Genomic DNA, 22,746 nt, shown 5'->3' on the forward strand with positions numbered 1-22,746 from the left:
CAGGGACAAAATTGTTTTCATTTTCGACTTTCAGATAATTATTGCCTTGTGTTTTTGTATCTTGCCGAGGCCTTTCACTCCATGATTTGTGTGAATCAATCATAATGTCCCTTTACGATGGGCTTGTCGACTCCTCTGCCCAGGAGAAAGTGTCCCAGGTGGATAGTGAACGAGATGGCTCCTCAGAAAGACCAGAATTGGCGAAAGTCTGTAAGATTTCATTTTCAAGAGCAATTGATGCACGATTACGACCCACTCAGTACCTCGTATGCAAGTGTGTTGTGCTGATACTGAACATGTCCGTGCTTTACTGCAAATTTCTGAGCTTCTTTTGTATTGAGCACTGCGTGAGCAGTGCCTATTGCAAGCACTGAATCTGTTTGTGATGGTTACTGATAGCCTGTTCGTATCAGTATCACATACTACAAACGTATACACGTACTGGCACTACCACTGCTGTGGTGGACACACTCACACAGTGCGCATGGCTGGATATTGATCATGGGTGTGGACACATTTTGTAACATTTTGGTGACACCAAAGGCTGCATGCGATAATCACACATCTGGATGTTGCTGTGTAATAACATTCAATTTGGTAGGGATAATTTGCTCATAAACTACTCCTGCATTGTATTCGGGGAAAATGCACCATATACCAAAGCCTAGTGGATGTCTATATAGTACAATGTGGATGGGTGTTGTAAATGCGTGCGCGCGCGCGCGCGCGTGTGTGTTGTGTTTGTGTGTTCCTGTGTGTTTCTGTGTGCCGATGCATATCTGTACTTATCGATGGTGAACAGCTGGATGGTCAAGCAGTTACAAATTCCTGTCGAGTCAGTTACAACGAAAGAAGGCATCGACTACTAAACTTACACAAGTCGTGGTGAGTTCTTTTACAACTGTCCTTGATACAGTATTTGTAACTACTGGGGTAAATAGTGAAACATTGGAGAGCATCAGTTAGGGCCATGTTTCAGAACTAACTTCAGCCCTCACCAACGCTGTACAAAGCGTCACTGACCCGTTTCTCAACGGTCGCGCTCATTGACCAATCAGCGTACACCTAACGTACCAAAATTCTCAAACTTACCGTAATTCCTTGGTTCATACGGTGTAGTTTCCAAAGATTTTTTATTGGCCAACGTCTTCATTCGATAGATACCAACAGATTGTCCGCTTCGAATTTTTCGATTTGATGGCTGTTTGGCCGAAAATTACCTCCCAAATCGGCCTCCACTCGTGCCACTTCAAGGCTTTCCAAGTGGCCAGCATCGCAATTCGGAAGCGGAGAAAGGATAGCCAGTGAAAAAAGAAAAACAACGACGTGTTGGTTGTCAAAATCGACCAAGAAATGAATTCAATAGACCAGTTTCCGTGCTGCGCCCTCGCTGCCTGCGCGAGTGCGAAAAGGACCAAAGGGATTCTTTCTCGGCAAAAACAAACAAACAACAGCTACATGCATCTACGCGCCGTGCAGGTGCTTTTTGCAGTGCAGTAGATCGACCTACACTGTCACCACTGCACTGACTGTACATACCAGTAGTAGGCAGTACTCGGCGGTAGTCATGTAGAACCAGACTGGATGCCAACACTGACCGGCCTTGATGGTCAGTGTTCAGAGCTACGAAATCTATGATTGTAGAGAAGCTCTCGAACGAGAAAGCTTCAAAAATAATTATTGTTGAGAACAGCTAGCTACAGGTCAAGGCAGACGAGGAGGCTTCGAATTATTAAGAAAGAAGAAAGCTGGTGAGATTATCAGTACTTACAGCATTAGGACTGGATTTCCTCGACTTCAGCCTCGGCTGTTGCAGCGGGTGGAGCCTCGATAGCATCAGTGGATGTGCTGGCGGAGACGATGGATTTTGTCTGCGCGGAAGCAGCATCACCCTTCCTGGTGGGAATAAATATAACGCTGTGTTTTCGGCCACTCTCCTGGAGGGTCGCAACATCCTCTGCATGTGCAGGTCGGCTTGGATGACGCTGCAGAGCCTGTCGATGGACTTCCTCAGTCGTCAGTGTCCTTCCTGCAGTGGAAGAGGAGGCTTTTCTGGAGGCAAGGTTACCCTGCGCTTGCTTTATTTTCTCACGAGTCACTGTGGACGTGTACCTAGCCAACCTCTCCCGCATCTGCTCCTTGTGATGGGAGGTCACCCTGTCCTCACCATCTCTATCACTGTGTAGGACGTTCTCCACAAACAGGTGAGACGCTTGCTTGGACTCTTCCGACTCATTATGGGAGAGGTAGATGGAGCCGATATTGAACTGGCGCTCAGCGATGGCGTTGCTGACGGGCAGGCAGAAGATGTGCTTGGCACACCAACTCCACAGATGCTGCTGTGAACTCGCACTTGGACACGATGGGCCTGACATCATTGCCACCTCCACGATGTCCACCAGTAGCTCTGGGCGATCCATTTCCCAACGTTTCCGCCAGGTGTTGATGTCTTGCAGCTGATCCACAAGGAGCGACAGTACGACGTACTCATCCAGCCAAGAAGCACTGGGATCACACGTTAAGACATGAACCACCTCCACCAGCTCCAGTTCAATGGCCGTGTCCACGACAGCGTCCATGTCACCGCAGTTCGCTGCCTCGACGAGGAGGTCTGAGTTCTCCACTGCGATCGCCAGCGGGGCACTATTGATCAGTGCCTCGCGTCCGGTGGCCCGCAACCATGCGCGCCAAAACATAGTGCGGTGTGTGGTGCTTGCTCCCATACACAGCAGTAGCGGGACACATAGCCACCGAGTTGCATGCTTCTGCAAGGCTGCAGCTATCGCAGAAGTGAATGCAGGCAGGATCTCGTTGTGGAAGACCTGCTGGGATGATGCGTCAAGCCTGGCCGCTGACTGGATGGTCTGGGTCAGGGCGAAGTGAGGATGGGTGGTCATGAACGACGCTTGGCGAATATCCTGCAGAACCCGGGTTGGCCACATCCGAGCGAGGTAGCTACTGGTGAAATTCAGCTCATCATCCTGGCTGTGGCAAGAATACAAGGCGGGCATCAGCAAGTCGTGCAACACTTCCCATAGGAGGCAACGCTCCGTGGCAAGGACAGGACTTGCGGCCATTTCTATGATCTCCCGCCATATGCCGTAGTGAGAATTCGACTTAGGCATAGACTTGAGGACTGCCTTGCCCATCTGGATGCAGCTGTCCCCATGCTGCCACCACCACCTCAGGTGCTCAAACATATAGGACCACCTGCTCTCCACAAACTCCTGGGGCAAACTGGGTGCCTTCTTACAGATGCCCTCGGATGTGTACAGGGCTCTGTAAAATGATGGGTGCTGGTGGTGGACATAAGCAACTTAAAAATGTAGCTGGTACAAGTTAAAATCACTCATTCCACCTCTGCCGCCAAAGCCATCGCCGATTGCCGTCTTCAGCGCGATATTCACAATATGTGGGTAGCAGCCGATGAAAGTAACTTTTCCTCCAAAAAGCTTGCCTAGCTCAACGGCGTGACCTTTCTTTGCACCGGACTGCGTTGTTGCGTTGTCGCCCATGACGGTTGCCACTGACTTTACACCGAACATTGAGGTTAGGATGTGGTGGTCGGCTGACGCTTGGTCGCTACCTCTGCTGCTGGCAATGACGGTATTGGCCAGAATGTAGCCAACTGGCCTGTTTTGCTGCGCTGACCAGACGTGAACACCCATGATATGACGTTCGTCATGGCCTTTATTGGAGTCGTCAGCAAAAAGACATACATCACTGTCGACAGTGGCCAAGACGTGCGATAAATTCAGCCGGTCGACCTCACCAAGCACCACGTTCCATCTGCTCAGCGTTGTCGGCGAGACTTCCCACCCCATGTCCCCGCTGTTTGTTTTGATGAGCAGATTGCCAAACAAGTCGAGAGCAAGCGAAGCCTTCTGGTTGCTCAGAATACAAGCATGTTTGATGAACCTCACACCAGCCATAAAACCAGTCGTGTGCTTGCGCACTCCATCTTCTACCACTACAGCAGACCGAACAGCTGTGCCATGCGTTGTTGTTGATGCCTTCATGTCTTTGAATGTTTTTTTTTAATTTTGTTGCTTGGCTGTGTGCTCCACGCAGCTGATCCGTCTGCCGCTTGCATTCCGCCTGTAGTTCTTCGACAGCTGTTTCGAGTGACTTTGCTTTAGCTTCTAGCTTGGCGTTTGCTTCTAGCAGATGTTGACGACTTTGTATCAGTGCTGTGTATGTGTCCGCTGAGATCGTGACTTGCTGTGGCTGCTGTTTCGGTGTCTTCTCTGTGTCTGCGCATAACAAGACACGCATGAGCGTACGTTCACAAGCAGCACATCCAAACGTTAGCTGTTTGTGGATGTACCACCATGTAACTGGTTGATACTCTGACGGTGCCACGTACCATGATTATGTAGATCGTAATAATATGCATGTATGAACTGATATACCGGTAATTGCAAGCGGGTTATGGTGCATGTGCCGTGAGAATTACTCGCGCATTTGATGGTTGTTCCTCTATACTTATTGAGCCAATCGCCAGCAGTTTACATTTTCAATACAATAATAATTATTACCGTTAATACTCATAAAAAGGACACACTTCAGGCTCATTACAAACATCTTGAAAGTTTTTGTCTTCACAAGTATACTTTCAAGCCTTCTCATCAGGTGAAATACAGGCAAGGGAAAAGGAACAGGAACAGTGGATTAAATACAGTAAGAAGGTGGTAAAACAGCGCAAAAAGAAAGAAAGAAAGAAAGAAAGAAAGAAGATAGCTAAAGTAAACAGCGAATTATTGCAATTTTCGCTGTTTACTTTAGCTATCTTCTTTCTTTCTTTCTTTCTTTTTGCGCTGTTTTACCACCTTCTTACTGTATTTAATCCACTGTTCCTGTTCCTTTTCCCTTGCCTGTATTTCACCTGATGAGAAGGCTTGAAAGTATACTTGTGAAGACAAAAACTTTCAAGATGTTTGTAATGAGCCTGAAGTGTGTCCTTTTTATGACTAATTATTACCGTAGTTATAATTACCTGCGGCAGCGGCTAACTGGTGGTCATGGTGCGGACTGTCCTCTGAAACTGGCGGAGCGGCTTCTGTAATACTTTCATCATGTTCATGGGGATGGATATGTTCGGCGTGGGCGTTTTCCAATGACGGGTTGATATTTGGCTGTGCAGACAAAATTATGTGGAATTGAATATTATCGTATTATGAATTAATTAATTAGACTGGAAACATTAACATGTACTATTATACCTGGCATGTACCGGCTCTACTCGTGCATAACCTGGCCACTTTCCCACTTGCTACAAAGAATCAACACCACTTACGCTCTCTTCGATGGGATCTTCTTCCTGGTACTGCTCTTCACTGTTAGAGTCTAGGTCGTCATCTGGCTTTTGTTTCTTCGCAGGGTTGGTCGCATTGGAAAACCAGCTTGCGTTCTTTCTCTTGCGAGAGAAATATCCCGTTCTTTTCCACGGCATGATTGTCGCTAATGGGAGAACTCAGCCACCTGAAGCTTTCAAAAAGGAAGCATCAGATGAATGAGTTCGCCAGAAAAATAATAAGAACGACAAGAAAATAGGTGCAGCTGCATTCGATATTCGCGCGCTCGTGAGACGACGGCGAGATAGGACTGAGGACACAGCTAAACTACGATAGACAGTCTGCCGATGCTAAAAAAAGAGCTCCTCTAGGAGAAGCTCGGCGCGCCGTAAAGTCTGCACTATTCTGCTGCAAGAAGACAAGAGAACCAAACTCAGACTACAGCTTGGAGTTGGAGACGAAGCAAAAGCTGAGCTGGTTTAAAAAAAAATGGGGAAAGACAAGAAAATGAGTAGCGTCGAGTACGCGACATGATCTTTAGCTCGAAGACACGCGGGGGGCACGTGCGCCCACGGGTAGCGCGGCTAGCCGCCATGTTTTCAAAATGGAGGTCGACGCTTTTGAAATCTGTGTAGACGATGGTGAGGGCTGAACTTCAAGGAAATGATTAGGTGCATATCAAGTAAATCAATCTTGTCTAGGTATGTGTAGGAGCAGCCAAAGATAGTGGGCTGACAGTTGACACTACCGGGCAGCTTTAATATCTCTTGACAGAATATACATGACTTAGTGTGCTCACTGGCCACCAAGATCCATTACAGGTCTACCCCCATCAGTACGACATCGGTTGCAAGACAAGCCTCATTAGTAGACAACGATCAAAAATCCCCTGATGCCTGAAACCAAGAGTACATAACCCCCCAAGAGTGTGCAACTCCACTATGGGTGATGTCCCGACAGAATTTCAAGTTGACGTCATTTTTATGATGCAATGCGCACTGCACACGGATTATCAGACGAATCCGGAACCTGTGGTGGACCAAAGCTCATCTGATCCTGTACAAAGAAAAACGTGTGATGCGTTGACACCCGTACACGTGTTGTAAATCACTGGTGCAAGGAGCATTGCATCATAAATAATGACGTCAACTTGAAATTCTGTCGGGACAGCAGGGTATGTGGGAGTTACACACTCTTGGGGGGGGGGGGGGGTGATATACTCTTGCTGAAACGCATACGTTCACGTCTGGATAGTAGATAGTACTCATTCTAAGAGAAACAATTTGAAACCGCCGCCGGGGTTATCTACTCACGACGGTAGACCTGTACTTGCTGCTCAGGGCTTCCTGTAACCAGTAGTGCTGTCATCGCGCACTGGTGAAATAATCCGCACGCCTAGTACACATTACAGTCAGTAGAGGAACACAGCACTTTGGGCTTTTTGTGATGTTCTTTATTCTGGGTTACGGTTGTCAGCGTTGCATGTCCGCAATACGTGTCATTTTTCTTCTTCTCTATGCTCTGATCAGAAATCTAACCGTGCGCCGGCTCTGCCGCCTGTAGCAAGTCTAGGGATGCGGCCAGGAGGTGATTCATTCGGATCCATGCCACCGCCGTCATTAGTAAGTTGCCGCATTGTTCTTTCTGTGAAATTGTTTCTTTCACGACTGTGTCTCTCATGTTTCTTTTAGACAACAGTCCACCTAACACTCACAGTGGTAGCTTCTTGTATCCACCTCCTGGTGAGGATCGCCTTTTTTACTGTGGTAGCTTAGGAGGTGGATGCAGGAGCTAGCACTGCGTGTGTATTTGTGGTAGTGCTGAAACGATTACGTTTTTTCCTTAGTGGCTTAGCTGATACCATAACGATCGGCTTATCGGCTAAACGATTATTATTGTAACTACATCAGTACAGTCATGTGCATTCTGTGACTTTCAAAAAATTTACGAGTCCAACATCGCCAACGACGGAAAGCGGCCGCATAGATCCGATGATCCCGCAACAAGCCCGTCAGCTGTTCGGACTGACCAGACGATTACGGACGAGACAGAGGCGACGCACTGGTTGCAACCCAAGAGCTGATGGTGCCCTTCGCCTGTGACTTCGCTGAGTCCGACGATGAAGTCAGAGAAGCCGGCCAGGGGTGCAGATCGGCGGATTTCGGCGGATGAGCTGACTAGAGGCGCGCCAACAAGTAACTAGTTGCTTTTCCTGTCTATGCTCTAAATATTAATTGGACCAGACGCCAGGCCTAGCTCGTCGTCGACCAAACTGGTTCGGGAACCGTCGATAGAACGGAAAACATGAAACTGAAAACCACTTTACTGTCTTTGGCTCAAGACAACTCGCACGCGGGGAGAACTCCAGCACCTGCAGCTAGTGTAGACACATACTGAGCCGGCCAGTCCTGCATGCTGTATGTAAGAAAAGTAGTCAGCTAAAAATATGGCAACAGTGATCGCGTCGATGTTTCTCAGATCTCGCTTGTACTTACACGTACGTCGACGTTGCAAGTGTACAGTCATGTACCATCGTGTCGTACTCACAACACTTTCGGTGCATGCACGCTTTGTGCAACCCCCAAGAGGGAGGAAATCCCATACCGAGCGTAAGTACCATTCTACTCGTTTAACCGATAAAATCGAAATAACCGTTCGATCTATTTCTTATCGAGTAAGTAACGAGTAATCGATATAATCGTTTCAGCACTAATTTGTGGTGGTGGTGGTGGCACTGTAAACGTACCTTCCAAGCTGATGTGGATGCAACATATGTGTGCTGTGTCTGACCCAAACCTCTTCTCTCTCTCTCTCTCTCTCTCTCTCTCTCTCTCTCTCTCTCTCTCTCTCTCTCTCTCTCTCTCTCTCTCTCTCTCTCTCTCTCTCTCTCTCTCTCTCTCTCTCTCTCTCTCTCTCTCTCTCTCTCTCTCTCTCTCTCTCTCTCTCTCTCTCTCTCTCGCTCGCTCACCCCCCCCCTCCCTATCTCTCTCAATCTACTAGTATCTATCTATCTCCCCCCCCCCCATCCTCTCTCTCTCTCTCTCTCTCTCTCTCTCTCTCTCTCTCTCTCTCTCTCTCTTGCCCTGTAATAGGGAGCTGGAGTGTGATAATCTCATAGACCCTGCTTTTAAACAGGCAGCTGCTTCTTTGTGTACTTTAAACTGGAGCTGCAGAACTGATTGCTTATGATCTGTGCATCTGTGGTGTCATGCTCTGCACAGGAGGATATGCAGTTACCTAATACAAAGTTTGATCAGGTGAGTTGAGTGCCGCTACTTTCTGACATAAGTGCATGTAGATACAAGTAGTAAGTACCCCCTGTCGATTTCTACCTGCTTTTTCATTTCCTGCCGTTGTGACCGTCTGTGTGTCCATTGCCCACAAGTCTCCCAGACTCCACCAATTAGGAAAAAACAGTTCAAGGTATGCCTTGGCATCTCTCAGCGTGCCATTCCGACCTCCTCCTTGTCCTCATCCTCAGCATGGCATCTCTCCAAATGTCGTATACTACTGTCTACATGTAGGATCAGGAAATATTCTCCTGGCAGTAGTTTAGTTTGAGTATGATCTGTGCTGGCCGCATGCTGTGTTCATTCATCCTCTACTGTACTGGCAATGGTTTGGTATTGGATTTATTCTGGCTGCCGGTGTGGCTTTGTGTGTTGTGTTGTCCTGTGTTGTGTGTAGGAAATAATGCCGCCACCCCCCGCTGATCTCAATCTACCACCGCCTGCGCCTAAGCAAGCACCACCAGCAGCAGCAGCACCGCAAGTAGCTGTCGCTACCGCCACATCGTCGCATGACACTCCGTACCCCACCATCGCCAACGAGTACAACCCACTCAAGCCAAACGATTACGAGAAGCTGCGACGAGAGCGGGACCGAAAGCGGCGAATTAAGGAGGCCGAAGAGGAGCGAGAACGAAAGTACGTCCCGTTAGTTCGGAGGCTTGCGGTTTTCCACTTGGTGTCTTGTCTGCGCTGCAAAGCTGCGAATTACTGGTGACTATACCCTCATATCTCTCTTATCCGGGCGGTCCGGGACCGGGCACTGCCCCCAACTTTGAAATGTCCATATAAACTCTGAATCACATGTGTTTTAATGGGGAAGGGCCAAATATCTGGCATATGACGTCACTATCTCCACAGAAGATTGACAAAAGAGTAGTCATATTTCTGCAAGACTCACCCACAGGGTATCCGGTGGACCGAGATACCCGTAACTTTGAAGTCCAAATATGAGAGGTATGAGTGTATAGGTATTTTAAACTGGTCAAGAAGACGCATATAGGAAACGAACTCCTGTGTCACAGGCGGACCAGGAGCTCAGTTTCAGTTTCCTGTGTGCTGGAGCTCCTGGTCACATGGATCGTCTTAGAAACTGGCTCTCATCGCCCATTGCTTGTGGCATATGTTGAACTTGATTTGTCTTCTTGTGATCTACTCTGTGATAGGCTTGCGACGGTCAGTAACAGTCAGCGTTGCAATATTTGTTGTAGAGATATCAATCTCGTCGTAAAAGTGATATTATGCACATCACCTATGCTGTTACTGTGCGCTGTGCAGTTTCGCTTGATTTGTTAACCTTGGCTTTTCTTTCTATGTGTGTGTGCGTGTGTGTGTGTGTGTGTTTGTCTGTGTGTGTGTGTGTTTGTGTCTATGTGTGCGTGTGTGTGTCTGTGTGAACCTTGGCTTCTGTAACACCGCTTTGGATTTTGGCAGAGCTAAAGAAGGTAAGAGGGCAGCGGTGAATTTCTGCTCTTTGTGCGTTGTGTGCAATGTTCTTGTGAATCCACTGGTACATGGTGTGTGTGTGTGTGTGTGTGTGTGTGTGTGTGTGTGTATGTGTAAAATAGTGGCGGTCAATTCATCAGCCTTGCAAGCTGTTGAATGGTGTAATCCCAGCACAAGGTGCTATATCTAACATAGCTGTTCGCTATCATCGCTTCCGCGATGAGCTTGTCTGAGGTCTGAGGTGTGTGTGTGTGTGTGTGTGTGTGTGTGTGTGTGTGTGTGTGTGTGTGTGTGTGTGTGTGTGTGTGTGTGTGTGTGTGTGTGTGTGTGTGTGTGTGTGTCTGAGGTCTTGCAAACTGTTGAATGGTGCAATCCCAGCACAAGCTGCTATGGCTTCTGCTGTAGCATCGCTGTCATCGCCTCTGGTGATGGGCGTCAAATGGTGTGTGTGTGTGTGTGTCGTTGGCCGCTAGCCTGCGGGGCGTGCTGCGTACCATATTCAACCGACCTACCCCATGTCTGTCGGCCCCTCACATGAGGGGACATGTGACCGTCTTACGGCAATGTTCGGGACAGGTGTGTGTGTGTGTGTGTATGCGTGTTTGTGTATGTGTGTGTGCGTATGTGTGTATGCGTGTGTGTGCGTGTGTGTGTGTGTGGTGGATGATCCTGCTTTGCATACCTCCTTGTTCTGAGGATGTTCCAGTTGTATATCCTTAAGAATAGCTTGATTTGTTGTATCTTTCCTGCAGAGCTCGAAGGCGATCCATTGGATCTGGGCATTGAACGTACGTCATCTGCCTGGGGATCTGTCTGTGTCTAGTGATGCCTGTTTGCCATAGCTGTGGTGTATATTGCGCGGTACACGCACAGACAAGGCCCAATACTAGATTGGGTACTTGTCGGCCTTCAGTAGCAGTATGCAGTGCCGTGTCTTTTACTCATGTAGCCCCATTCTTTGTGAGCACTGTGTTGCGACCACTCTGCTGTGGCTATGCTGTTGCTGTACTAGAGCTGAATTGCTCATATCGTACTTGGAGCTAACTGGGCGGATGATTATGTCTATGTTTACGATTTACGATAGGGTTCACCGGGTGCTAGCGGCCGTTGTGAGTTCCCTTTGGGAACGGACACGATAATTTAGTTTTTACATTTATTTACTTACGATTTTTGTGTGTTTGCAGCTCCATCAAAACTACAGTCAGAGCTCGGTCGTAATCTTCTCGGCAAGGCAGCAAAAGGGTGGGTGAAGAATAGTATATTCCTGAAGCTATGCAAAGACGTTACGCAGTAGCGTCCGGCGTAGCCAGGGTCCTCATCTCTTTATTTCATATCTGTGTGTGTCCGTGTGTGTGTGTGTGTGCGCGTGTGTGTGTGTTCCGTACGACCGGCACAAACAATGTGGCAGGAAGGCTATGGGCCGGTGGCGCACCAGGCGCGTGCATTCACCCCTGACACGTGTCTGAGCACCAGCTCAGCTAACTCGGCCAAATGATCAGGATGATTGAACTCATACCGAGGGTCCTCAGCTGGGCTCCCTCCATGTATGGTTCTGCCAGAAACCTGCAGCACTCAATAATTTCCATGTAGCATTTCTGTCTCCGTATGTGGGTGCCGTGTGGCATTGATGTCCTCTGGAAAAGGCACTGTACCTCGATTTGCTCAATGTGGCATGGACCTATCACTAGCAATTGAGTCTGGCCACTATGACTTTGTATGCGCATTGTGTGGAATTTTCTGACTTAGGGCCAAACTTTGTGCGGAATTTCTGACTTTGGGCCAAACCTTGTGTGGAATTTTCTGACTTTGGGCCAAACCTTGTGTGCTGGCATTGTTGTTATTGTTTTTTGTTTAGGAATTCGGTGGCATCAGCAATCATGGCAAAGTACGGGTACAAGGAAGGGCAAGGTAAGAACAGCCACTGCTTATTCTTGCACTCTTTTGTGGGGCACGTAGGACACCTGTGTTTGCAGTGTATTTGCTTAGTTGGTGAGTTGCAGTGAACTGCTGAGCAGACGCGGGTGCAACTTTGTAACTATCGCCAAGAGTACATAACCCCCCAGAGTGTGCAACGCCTGATCCAGCTCTGCATAGGGTCTTGGTCAAGCGGAATCGGATCTTTGCGTCATAATACCGTACACATCTGAGGGGAACCCGGGGAGTCGCGGGTACTCTCGGATCAAAAACAATGGTGCCCTGCCTCGAGACCGGCCTTGGAGTGTACGCATGACATCAGAAGATCCGATTCCGCTCGACCAAGACCCTATGCAGAGCTGGATCGGCGTTGCACACTCTGGGGGGTTATGTACTCTTGTGGGGTGTTGCACACTCTGGGGGGTTATGTACTCTTGGGGGGTTATGTACTCTTGGGGGGTTATGTACTCTTGCTATCGCTCTACAGCATGTGCATGGGGTTATTCACATCGATGATTCGTTTGTCTTTCACTCGTGTGTTCACTTCTTGTACTGTGTAGTATATCAGCTGTTCCTGAGCACCTATGTATAATTATACGATGTACGACTTGCACGTGTGCGTGTGTGTGTGTGTGTGTATGTGTGTGTGTGTGTGTGTGTGTGTGTGTGTGTGTGTGTGTGTGTGTGTTGTTCTTTTCTGTCCGTCTCGCCTTTCTCTGCCTCTGTCTGTGTGTGTGTGTGTGTGTGTGTGTGTGTGTCTCTCTCTCTCTCTCTCTCTCTCTCTCTCTCTCTCTCTCTCTCTCTCTCTCTCTCTCTCTCTCTCTCTCTCTCTCTCTCTCTCTCTGTCTATCTCTCTCTCTCTCTCTCTCTCTCTCCCTCTCTCTCTCTCTCTCTTTCTCAGGTCTTGGAAAGTCTGAGCAAGGAATCAGTACAGCCCTGGCAGTGGAGAAGACAAGCAAACGTGGTGGCAAAATCATTGCACCTGGTTAGTTTCTCGCTGTATCTACACGTCTCTCTCTCTCTCTCTCTCTCTCTCTCTCTCTCTCTCTCTCTCTCTCTCTCTCTCTCCCCCCCCCTCTCTCTCTCTCTCGTTCGCGCACACCCTTGTACTTGCTCACTGCCAGAACTTGGTCACACAAATTGGCTATTGAACCATCCAACCGCAGACAGCCTCCAAATCCCCAGCCCACGGTTGGACTTGACAATATAGCCCCTCTCGTGGGCTTACCACACCGCAGTAAGCGGGTGAGGACACGGTGCCGGAAAGGACTGACGGCATCAGGGTGTGCATCCCTGGATCCAACGCACACACACACACACACGCACACACACACACACACACACACACACTACTACTACTACTACTACTACTACTACTACTACTACTACTACTACTACCACTACTACTACTATTGACAGCTGCCAGAAATTGGCCACGCCGCTCCCAAATGGGAGGTACTGTCAGAGAGGTTAGGGGGGAGGAAGGCAATGGTCCAAGTGGCGATCCAGATCTTGCCGCCTCCGGAACCGTCGGTTGTGGCAAACTTGGCAGTGAAACTTGAAATGCTGGCGTTCAGCCATAGTGGGGCGCTTTGGACAGGTTCCACAACGGTGACGCTTGAGACCCGCAGCCGATTTAAACGAACGCTGGCAGGTTGTGCAAGCACACACACGCACACACACGCCACTCTGATGTGGGTGTTTTGTTTCTTCCAGTAAAGATTGTGTAGACTTCTCTATCCCATTGCTGTGTGCTTGCCTTTAGCTATGCATGTGATGGGACACTGTATAATTTGTGACTTTGCCAACATTGGTCTGCGGTGTACACTCATTTGTTGTTTTAGGTGCTGCCAATGCAGCTCCGAATGCTGCAGTGCCACCACCAGCCAATGTGAATGTTGAACCAGCACGACCGCAGCCTAGTCTGATCGATGAACTGAAGAATCAGAGCACAGTCGTTCTACTTCGGGTATGTGTAGCTGCTGCTGCTGCTGCTGCTGCTGTGTGTCTTTGTTGTGTAGATGTGTCTTGCAGGACATACTACTACTACTACTACTACTACTACTACTTCTCAAAATCTTTATTTGAAAAACCCGAAGTTATAAATATGGAAAAGGAACAAAAACGAAAAAGAGATTCAAAGCAAAACAATGATGAAGGCAACTACTAAAAATCAAATCAATTCAGGAAAATTCAATTCAAAGCCGTGACACATCCGGTAAAAAACAGCAAGAAATAATATCTCGGTGCAAAAGAAGAAAAAGGAAATAAAAAGCCGCTTCATTTTAGAGGACCAAATGAAAAAAGCAAAGAAATACCCACATCAGCGCTAAATTTCACCTTAAATTATAAACAAAAACATGACGCGTCCATTAGCATTGAGGACACTGCCATTAGCGAGGTTATACACACCACTGTTACATCCGTCCCTCAGCCATGGCTAGTGGGCGCAATGCATTTACCGGTCGATGGTATGCAGAGCGAGCCCCTCTGATGCACATAACTGCAGCTCGGAGGAGTGCAAACGACAGACGGCATCTGACATAGGCCATAACCTCGCCGTAGGGCCTGCCATCATGCTGTGCCAACATAGCGCATAATCGCTTCAAAAACCGCAAGCATTCTGGGGATGCACTGCCAGCCGTGGTGAAGACAAGCGGGGTAAAGTTACCACGGTCAACAGTGACAATCCTTTCGCTGTACTGCAGCTTCTTCTGCCTCTCATGCTGGAGAAGGAGGTCAGCGATGGGCTTCTTTGCGTACGAGGCGGCGTCAGGATGAAAGACTCGAATGTCAAGGAAAGTGTTCTGTGCCCTTGTCCAAAACCCACGTATGCGGACGTCAGATCGAGCATCATGTGCCGTGTTGGTGCTGGCAGCTCTGAAGACTTCGCCCTCCAGCGGCGCGAGCAATGGCTCCACAGACACGTCAGGGCACACCTCCGTGACTAAGTCCGCTATCATGTCTCGTACCTCGTTATATCTAATGGTAGGGAAGCCCCCGGTTGGGCAGCCCATCGCATGAGCCGCGGTGAAATCCTGGCCACACACGCATTTCTCCGGAACATCCTTCAGAGGCCATCCGTACCTCAGCGCAATGGCATCGCGGAAGTCGCACTTGGACAGACTGAAGCCGTGCTCACGCAGCGGAAGGGTGTGGAGCCAGCTCGATACACCCTTGGCCGAAAGGTGTTCCAACTGGCGGGCGGCAAGCGGAGTACGTGTTTCCTTGGCGCTCATATACCGCTGTTCGTCATGTTTTAGCCGTTCCGCCAGAGCTGCTGACTTGGCTCGCTGGGCTGAATGAATTGCATGCTCTATCAATATCGAGGGCCTGGACCGGTCATTCTGGTCGAGTATCTCCAGCGTTTGATCTGATGTGATTTTCCTCGACGTCTCCAGAGCCCCATTAGCCATTTGAGACAGGGATGGCACGGCAAAGCCACCCAGGCGTGTGGGAAGCTGAAGAACAGCCCATTCGTTGTCCGAGAATGCCTCCCTGCCAGTTACCGCAGGTATCAATACCGTGCGCATCATGTCATCCATCTGAGAGAGGCAATCGGCTGGAAAAGGTACTGTTCTGAGGAGGTAGGTCCACCGGCCGCGAAGACCATGTGTCAGGGCAGCATAGGCTGCATGCGGCTCCGTGCGCGCAACATCCGATAGTGCCTTTAGTTCCGCAATCCACTCGCCTACTCGCCGCCGCACATGCTCGACAACAGCATCAGACTCGCCAATGTAGGAGCCTAGGTATTTCGTGGCGCCGGTCACGATACGTATGCCAGTACCAGCAAACCTATTGTAGGCTTCCTCCTCCTGCTCGGGCTTCACGAGAAGAAGCGTTTTCTCCGGGTTGGTGTTATATCCGTACAGCTTGCCTTGTTCCTCAACGCTGTCCCACCATCCACGGAGACGAGTCAACTGCCCACCCGCACCAGAATCATCTGCATACCATGTTTGCCGTACGGTAGGATGCACAACCTGCAGTGCCCGGACTAGAGGGAGCGTCGCTAAAGCGTAGAAGACCATGGACAACGGGTCACCTTGCGTAGTGCCCTCGTCGGACGAAATCTCACCACCACCTGCAACAAAGAGTCGAGCCGGGGTGTTATACGAATTTTTCAGTATTGTCGCAATAGGTGGACACAGGTATTGTACATTGTGCAAAGCTGCTTGTCTGTTCAAGCAGTTGAAGGCATTACGTGCGTCTACCAAAAGAACAGCCTCGCAAGACTCATCGTCATAAAGGCGTTGCATGGCATGAACAGCAGCTTCAATGCCCGCAGGAAGACCCGAGCATTTCTGTATGAAACCGCACGCTTCTTGAACATCTTGATTAACAACTTTCAATATCGCTCTGGTAATGATGCGGCGCAGGACTTCCCCAACACCGATTGGGCGCACACCAGGCTTCTTGTCCAGAGCCACAAGTCGGCACGCGAGAAAGGGTACCAGGCCAGAGGGTGCAACGTTGGAACTCGCAAGGAGGTGCGCGAGTCCAGACAATGCATTGCACATATTTGTCGATGCGCCTTTAAATGAAGAGCACATCCTTCGCCAACAAGCCGAATCAAGACCAGACGGTCCAGCCGAGCCCTCGCAATGCAGCGCCGTGTCTCGCAATAGTGAGGACGTGAGCGAGTCGAATCGGATTGGGTGGACGTTCTCCCGGGCACCCTGCAAGAGTACCTCCGGGGAGGCAGCCTGCGCTGCAGGGTGCTTCTCTTGCAACAGCTGGCGCACGGTTGCCTGAGAGCCATCAGAAGACGTCACCACGTCCTCAAGCTTCAATACGTCGGCTGTGGATTCGGGCTGCAGACTTTTCAACGCCTCATTCACCCTGCCAGCAGTCATACAGTCGGCGAAACGTCGAGCCGCATCGTCCTGTCCGCGCTTCCCGTCGCCAGAGGCCCGACCCCCTGTGCTGCGCTGAAGAGAGCGACCTTCCTCCAGTAAAGACTGAATGTCTTTACTTTTCCAAAGCCGCATCCGCCTCTGTAGATGACCGCTGTTTTCCTTGTCTGTGCATCTAGCTCCCGTCCGCTGCAGCGTGAGAACCGGCAGGATGGAAAAGTAGAATAGCGCATCGGTGTCGTCTCCGCCAGACTGAACATACTTGTTGATGTAGGAAGAGAGCTCATTAACAAGCTCCTTCCCAACAGAACCACATGGTATCTTGAAGAATGACTTCCTCCAGTGAACCACCTCGTCGTATATCTCCTGGGCCAGCGGAGTACTGGGTTCCATCAGGCCGGCTGTTGGGATGGCAGGCGCCTGTGCCGAAGACACTGGGCGTCCCCCACCAAGAGACCCGTCCCGTTGAGAAGCGCCCGAGCCCTCGACCCCCAGCAACGCGATGGGAGGTGCCGTGGCCAACAATGGTGGAATGTCTTGGCTTGATGATGCTGGTCCGTCGCCACTCACCGTCTCCATATCAATGTCAACGATGTCGTACTCCCGCTCGTCCCCGACAGACCAGGGCCCGCAACTACTCCGACCACCAGAACGATTGCTGCCAGGTCCCGACTCCGACCGCCCCACCCGGTGAACATGGCTAGATTGATTATCCAGTTGACCCACCGAAATCCGACCACGAGCAACGGGCTCGGCGGCAACCGAGGCGACAGACGCCGAGGGAGGGTCAGCATAGGAGGGATCGGCCGCAGCCGAGGCAATATGGGTTGGTTGCTGAACCGTGGTACTATCATTTCCAGAACTACGGACCGGAGGGAGGTCAACACGCAACCCCCGTGACTCCCCAGCACAATCAGCAGAAGCACCTGCGGACAGTGGGTCAGTAGCGTCAATTGAAGCCGCCTCCGAGCACGCGAGAGCAGGCAGATCCACCCGCAGGGGCTGCATGGATGAAGTAGCAGCAACAGATTGAGAGGATTGCATAGAACTCGCGGCTCCAGGGTGCAATGCTGCACGGGAACAGTCCGTGGCCGACGACTGGGGTCTGGAAAGCGAAGTATTCCGCCCTCTGCGAGGCACCCACCCCGGTACTGATTCGGGTGATGCGTCAGGCAGTGAACGCTCCCCAGCAGCACCGCCAGTGACAACCGCAACGCTAAGATTAGTATTTCCGAAATTTGTGCATCTCTGGTCCCTGCCGGGGTAGCAGTCTACACAGCATCTTCCCGCTGCGTTACAGGAGCAAGAGCGGCACGTGCCCGACGCCCTACTGCAGGAACAGCACAAGCGCTTGCTGTTACCTCCCCTGCGCGACTGAGACGACATAACAGGGGAATGGCGGCTGCAGACAAGCAGCAAACACGTGGGCCAGACGCGCGACCAGACGTGCGACCCTGAAGGACGTCCGGCTGGGCTGGGCTCATAGATAGACAGCTGCAGACTTCAGCTACAGTGCATACACGAGCACGGCCAGAAGAACGCGCGAAGAGACGTGAGGTGTGAGGACGCACCCCGCACGTCAGTCGTCACAGACCACGCGGGAAAGCACCCAGCCGCGAAGCACAGCACAGCAAGCCAGGTCATCCAAAGCCCAAGGCGAAGGCACGGAAAGCGAGCCGAAACTACAACGCAATGGCCGGTTCGCCAGGTAACAAGAAACCAGCTGGAGGGAGGAATAGCGGACTGGGCAACTCCACAGCGGTGAAAACTATTGGAGCCGACTCCTGAAGCCCAGAAGAAAGTAATGAAGTAGGTTAATAATCGGTTGACTGGGATAGTGGATAAAGCAATTAGAAAAACTGCGGAGGAGCAAAATCTCCATCCGCACTCCAGTGTAAAGCTACTACTACTACTACTACTACTACTACTACTACTACTACTACTACTACTACTACTACTACTACTACTACTACTACTACTACTACTACTACTACTACTACTACTACTACTACTACTACTACTACTACTACTACTACTACTACTACTACTACTACTACTACTACTACTACTACTACTACTACTACTACTACTACTACTACTACTACTACTACTACTTGGAAGCGTGTTTTTATTGACCACATAAAATGATGATGCAAAGAAAGAAAAGAACACCGGAAACTACTACTACTACTACTACTACTACTACTACTACTACTACTACTACTACTACTACTACTACTACTACTACTACTACTACTACTACTACTACTACTACTACTACCACCACCACCACCACCACCACCACCACCACCACCACCACCACCACCACCACCACCACCACCACCACCACTACTACTACTACTACTGCTACTACTACTACTACTACTACTACTACTACTACTACTACTACTACTACTACTACTACTACTACTACTACTACTACTACTACTACTACTACTACTACTACTACTACTACAGGTGTCCTCAGTGTCATTTTCGTTCTTCCCCTCTGCTTTGGTATTAGGACATTATCCTAGCCTTCGCTCAGACCACTCAAACAGCATGCTTGTAGGCTTCCCGTGCATTTCTTTTGTTTTGTATCATACACAGCAGTGTGGATAGTGAGAGATGTCCATGTCACCTGATACTCTAATTTCAGAAATTTTAGGTGTTCGAAATATTCGGTGTGAGAACAAAAGATCAAGTTTATATAGGTGAACAGAAATTTTAGGTACAGAGAAGCAGTTCCCTATTGGATTGTGTGTGTTAGTGTTCTTTTCGGTTTATTGAAATTTTGGGTATGAAACAGATGCACCGAAAGTACCAAGAATAAAAATACAGGTACAGCCGTCCCTCTCTAATCCGGCCCTTGTTAATCCAGAACCCTTGCAAACCGGCACACTTTCTGACTGAACGTTTTTTTTTGTCAGTTTTTTTCTACGCTTTAATCCAGCAGCGATTTTCTGGAACGAATCGTTCGAACTGCACGTAATTCGATTTTATAATCCAGCAGTTGTACATCGCGTACTGTACCGGTGCACAGATATGCCAGTCTGGTCCATGCAGGACGTGCATGAACTTACTCATCGATATCAGGAAGCAGTCTACCCATATATTAAACAGACAATGTATTAAGTACCGTATGTCTAGACACAAAGTACTTGAATTTACACCGAAAATCCCTGCGTTTCGACGTATTACACAAACGTGTATGTCAAGTGATGGTGTAATTAGGCTGGAGGGCATGATTTGATAATCCAACACGCTTGTTTATCCAGCAGAAAACACTGTTGCGAACGGTGCCGGATTAGAGAGGAACGACTGTACACCGAACATTTGTGAAATTACAGTACTCTCATGCTCTTTGCTATGGAGCTCATTCTGCTCGTACTTCTAAGTGGAATGCTGTTGTGGGTACCGGGAAGAATGTATTAGTGTTGGTGTGGTGTGTGTCAAGGTGCACCTACGCCTGGTGTGCTTGTGGATAGTAATGGCAGGTGCGGTGCCCCTTCTCTGCTGCTATGATGTGATGTGCTGCATGCAGAATATGGTGGGTCCCGGCGAGGTGGATGATGACCTGCAACCCGAAGTTTCAGAAGAATGTAGCAAGTATGGCCAAGTGCACAAGTGTCTCATCTATGAAGTAAGCCCTTTACTGTAGCCTTAGATGGACTAACTTCTTGTTCAGCTGTTGTTGTGTGTGTTCTCTCTCTCTCTCTCTCTCTCTCTCTCTCTCTTCTCTCTCTCTCTCTCTCTCTCTCTCTCTCTCTCTCTCTCTCCACTGAACTTGGAATACAGTGGGAAGAGAGGCTTGGGCCAGTGTGTTGTGTGTCTCGCAATGGATTTTCCTTCACTTCTTCTCTGTTGATGTGTGAAAGATTCCCAATGCGCCAAACCCAGAGGAAGCTGTGCGGATATTTATCAAGTTTACTCGGGTCGACTCGGCTATCAAAGGTATGCACTGCCCTGCTCTATGTTCCTTTTTCACTCTCTTTTCTGTTTCTTGAACTCGGATGGTGAGCCAATTTAATTATTTTCTCTTCCTTCTCCTATTTCTTGTCCCTTTGGTTTTTAGCTTTATATTTTTTTCACTTTCTTTTTGCTGTTCCACCCATGGAAATGTCTTCCCGGTGGGACTGGCTCATCACCTTGGAAAGAAGTGAATAAAGAAGACATAATAATAATGATGTGGTGGCGGTGCTTGCATGTCTATGTGAAAAGAGAGCATGCTTGATAGAGAGAACCAGAGCCACACTATCCTGAAAAGATAACCGTTGTTCATGTCGACTCTTGACTAAACAACCGATGGCAGCTGTCATGGCACAGGCTATACTCACACATACGTACACATGCATACCATGTATGCATGTGTACACACGTGTAGATACATGCACAACCACGCACATGCACACACACATGCGCGTGCACACACGCGCACACACACACACACACACACACACACACACACACACATGTACATACGATTGTAGTGAACTGCGAAGTTCACCATTGCCACAGATATGTCTCACAGTGCATGATTAAGTTACAGGTCACCAATGTACTTCTTTTCTCTGTTTGTGCCTGTGCTGCTGTGCAGCTGTCATGGATCTGAACGGCAGGTTTTTCGGCGGTAGGACCGTAAATGCGGGTTTCTTCAGTGAGGACCGTTTCGACGATCTAGACCTTGCGCCGCCCTAGGAGTAGGATCTGTAGATACTGTGGTGTACATGTATGTGATTTGTGTACACCGTTGCTCTCCTGCTGCTGCTGCTGCTGCTACCCCTCTGCTGTAGATATTTGGCCATTTGTCTATATGATACACTACGAATCTAGTTGATTGCTAATGCTGTGCGCTCTGTACAAATGCTACTTCATCCGCGTGTAGGCTTGCTTGCTGTTCGCGTTCCTTTTGCAACATCGCTTGTCAATTTCTAGGGTTTTCTTATCAATTTCTATTCAGGGTCTGTACATACTGAATACCGTGGTGCTATGTACTTCAGAAGTAACACTATGCCGCGTCTACACTTGCAGGTGTAGTTGCGTTTGTTCATGTACATGTATTATTTTTTAAAGTCATCTTTAAAAAGTGGCCGATCATAGGTTTGCAAGTATTAGTTGGTTGTGTGGTCGTTTCTACAGTCCGGTAGCCCTTGAGAAGAGACAGACGGACGGACGGACGGACAGACAGACAGACAGACAGAGACAGACATACAAAGACAGACAGAGACGAACAGACAGACAGACAGAGACACAGAGAGTGAGAGACAGACAGATAGATAGACAGACAGAGACGCAGAGAGAGAGACAGGAGTGGGGGTGCGTGCATGCGTGTTTGTGAGGCGGGGGGCGTATGTCCATCATGTGTGTGTGCGTGGGGGGGGGGGGTATGCGTGTGTGCATGTGTGTAGTGACCGCGGGTGCCCAATTAGTTTAAATCTAAATGTCTACGGCTCAATCTGCGGACAGAACTGTCTCGTCCTTTGAGGACTCATCAGCGTAGCACAGAGAACATGAGGCCGAACCTGATATGCTATGAAACCTATAGTTTCCAAAGCCGGATTTAGACCAGGCCGAAACTGAATAAACTTAAACTTCTACTATCAGTTCACATGGACTGCGGCGTTGTCCTAGCCAGCTGCCATACTGTATTCGCACAGGGCCGTTCCATCCTGGCACGGCAGTGTCAGCAGCAAGCACTAATAGTAATACACTGCTACACTGTCTTCAGTTTTCCGAACACAGAAGTTGTGGGACTGTGGGCACGGGCACCCTTTCGGCGAGTTAAAACTAGTCTCCAATAATGACCCGGGGGTGAGGGTTGTTTGACATAATAAGAGCACAGCCTCTAATAGTAGCTCGGGCCACAATTGGAGTATGCAACAAGTATATCGACTGCCTATAAAATAGCAGAACAGCATGCCAAGCACATGTTTGTAAGGACTCCTGGAGGTA

At 49.2% G+C, this 22,746-nt stretch overlaps 1 protein-coding gene across 1 annotated transcript; it reads left to right on the plus strand.

Moving 5' to 3' along the window:
• Positions 1 to 15: 15 nt before the first annotated feature.
• Positions 16 to 21,893, plus strand: LOC135807320 (splicing factor 45-like). The gene is made up of 14 exons (XM_065321233.1): positions 16 to 210; positions 803 to 885; positions 6,824 to 6,916; positions 8,516 to 8,551; positions 8,982 to 9,220; positions 10,016 to 10,091; positions 10,734 to 10,815; positions 11,212 to 11,269; positions 11,883 to 11,935; positions 12,843 to 12,926; positions 13,786 to 13,910; positions 20,339 to 20,437; positions 20,673 to 20,748; positions 21,392 to 21,893. The coding sequence occupies exons 1-14, from the start codon at positions 105 to 107 to the stop codon at positions 21,490 to 21,492; spliced, it is 1,311 nt and encodes a 436-aa protein (XP_065177305.1). The 5' UTR covers positions 16 to 104; the 3' UTR covers positions 21,493 to 21,893.
• Positions 21,894 to 22,746: the final 853 nt, after the last annotated feature.

This window comes from Sycon ciliatum, chromosome 1 (assembly GCF_964019385.1).
Source record: "Sycon ciliatum chromosome 1, ocSycCili1.1, whole genome shotgun sequence".
Lineage (NCBI taxonomy): Eukaryota > Metazoa > Porifera > Calcarea > Leucosolenida > Sycettidae > Sycon > Sycon ciliatum.

Bases quoted from the DNA above. Each gene is read 5' to 3' on its own strand.
- LOC135807320 (XM_065321233.1), top strand. From the start codon at position 105: ATGTCCCTTTACGATGGGCTTGTCGACTCCTCTGCCCAGGAGAAAGTG. The intron at 10,816-11,211 runs GTACGTCATCTG...GTGTGTTTGCAG, and splicing joins ATTGGATCTGGGCATTGAAC to CTCCATCAAAACTACAGTCA. The intron at 11,936-12,842 runs GTAAGAACAGCC...TCTCTTTCTCAG, and splicing joins CGGGTACAAGGAAGGGCAAG to GTCTTGGAAAGTCTGAGCAA.